At 37.8% G+C, this 2,316-nt stretch overlaps 1 protein-coding gene across 1 annotated transcript in view; it reads right to left on the bottom strand.

Moving 5' to 3' along the window:
• Positions 1 to 205: 205 nt before the first annotated feature.
• The window catches only part of CFAP299 (cilia and flagella associated protein 299), a 528,622-nt gene continuing 526,511 nt past the window's right edge, over positions 206 to 2,316 (bottom strand). Inside the window, exon 6 of the mRNA XM_039845555.1 lies at positions 206 to 275. Coding sequence (XP_039701489.1) covers positions 243 to 275 — 33 coding nt within the window. The 3' untranslated portion in view covers positions 206 to 242. The remainder of the gene's footprint in view (positions 276 to 2,316) is intronic.

Here is a 2,316-nt window from a genome sequence, read left to right as displayed (position 1 = left end):
GGTCATTCTCCTGTGTGTGTTGACAAATTTAATGCTGTATCAGTTGCTGCATTGACAATCTTTTCTTTAAAATGTCACCTGAATGTAGAGATGTTTGTCACCATCGAAGAATAAAACACGAAAATAACATATGAAATATTCTTAAAAACAATAACAGCAAGATAGATAAGAGTGTGAACTGGGGCTCAGCTGCAGGTGTTCAAATCCCAGCTCTGGAGCTTAGCTGTGTGACCCCCAGAAACTTACCTAACCCCTTGGTGCCTCAGTTTCTGCATCTATAAAATGAGGACAATTAACAGTATTTCCTTCATAGGGCTGCTATGAAGATTAATTAAGATAAGACAAGTCAGGTTCTTAAGACAGTGTATGTAAGTGCTAGCCATTTTATTTATCTGCAAAACTATTTCTTCATCAAGAAATAGTTTGCAGGTAAGCAATCAGGAAAGTGTTCCGTCCTAATCGAAGTACCTAAGTTGTTTCTTCAGAAGCTCAAAACAAGAACCGTAGCTTAGTCAACGTTACTGCAACCTGACTCATGAAAAGTTTATCGATGGGAGGTTGGAATTAGTCAAGGGAATTTGTCAGCGCAAATTAGGCCTGGCTGCCAAAGAGGGTGTGTGTAAACTGATTCTCTTGTCAGGTTTAGGCCCATTTTGGAGACAGACATGATGATGTCACTCGAGTTAATCCAAACGCCTTTGCACTTACTCCAGGCTTGCTGACCAGGCCCCTTCTGAGAGGATGTGCTGGGAAGGAAATGGACTGGTCAGCCAACCTGAGTTTTTGGCATATCTATTTCTTCTTATAAGTCTTTCTATAATTGAATTTGGGTCATATCTGGTTCTTGTGAATTTTGCTTGGAAAGACCACATAGTATTAACTTAAGAGTGTAAAACAACCAGTTGAGAAACTTGTTTTACTTACATATCCTTTGTTTCAGAATTTCCAAGATGATCAAGCAAAGTTCCAAAGCACACACACTTGTGCTGTTTAGGACAAACAGCCCCCAAAATTAAAATACTTTTTTTTTTTTTAACTTATAGAATCTCTGAATCTTATCTGTGCAGTTAAAAAAGTAAATCACAGCCTGGTGAAGCTTATATTTATGTTATAGAGATTTTAAGCTGGAAACTACCTTAGAATCATCTGGTCCACATCCTGTCTAATGTAAAGATGAAGAAACTGAGGCCTGGAGACACTCAGAGCCAGGTCTCAATTCCTGTTTCTTGTCTTTGATGTTATTCCATTTTCTTAATGGTCCTCTAGATAGATGTGTCACAGCTACTCAGAGCACTCTGTATTATGAACATGGTTCAGGCATGGCAAGTTACATGTAGGTTGGGTTCTGTTCATTGTAAGGAGGTGGCTGTGCAAGTGACTTTAGACAGCTTTGCTTTGGTTCCCAGATGAGAATCTGACAAAGTCCAGGCACTCTGGGTATTGCTGTGTGCCGACAAATGGCTTGACAAATGGGAGATGCGAAGAGGGTGCCGGTGGGTGGAGAGGAGGCTGACTCTCCTCTTGGGAGTACCTTAGACAAAAAGCTAAGGGCTACAAAGTGACTCCTGAGTATGTGACTTTTAAAAGCCTTATTTAATTTCACTGGACTGCTTCTTTTTGTCATGAGTTGTTTTGTATTTCACTCGATATGCAAACTATTGGATAATTGGTCTTTTACTTTACAGGCCAAGTTGAAAATTCATTTTAGTGTCATGAGTTGTTTTGTATTTCACTCAATGTGCAAACTATCGGATAATTGGTCTTTTTTATTTTACAGGCTAAGTCGAAAATTCATTTTAGTGTAAAATGGTGTTCAGGCAAGTTCATTATGGAAATAAGAGGAAGTATTTTGTCCATTCCTTTTAGTACTATAATCTTTTTTCTCAGTGAGATATTGGGGTCTGAGTGTTATATGTGTAAACATTTAGACCTTACCTTTGTTTTGTTTTGTACATACTGAGAAGAACCAAAATTCAACTTGATATCCCAGAAATTAATTGTTCACTCCAAACTTTTGATGGGTATGTTTTGTATGCCTCTGGGTAAATCTATTTGACCCTTACAATACACTTTTGTTCACTTCCTTAACAGATCCTTAACTCTGTGACTATTTTTTAATAGTCTATTTGACAAAACTACTTTCCTGATGATGCAGGATAAACTATATATGATGTGCAACATTGGGAAACAGTGCCATGTATTATTTCAGATCTTTGATAACTAAAGATCAATAATAAAATAGTATTAAAAGAAAGAAAGAGAGAGAGAGAGAGAGAGAGAGAAAGGAAGGAAGGAAGGAAGGAAGGAGAGAGGGAG

The sequence above is a fragment of the Pteropus medius genome, unplaced genomic scaffold, assembly GCF_902729225.1.
Source record: "Pteropus medius unplaced genomic scaffold, Ma_sr-lr_union100, whole genome shotgun sequence".
Classification (NCBI taxonomy): domain Eukaryota; kingdom Metazoa; phylum Chordata; class Mammalia; order Chiroptera; family Pteropodidae; genus Pteropus; species Pteropus medius.
The sequence above is the reverse complement of the archived record's forward strand: the minus strand, read 5'-3'. Positions and strand labels throughout refer to the sequence as shown.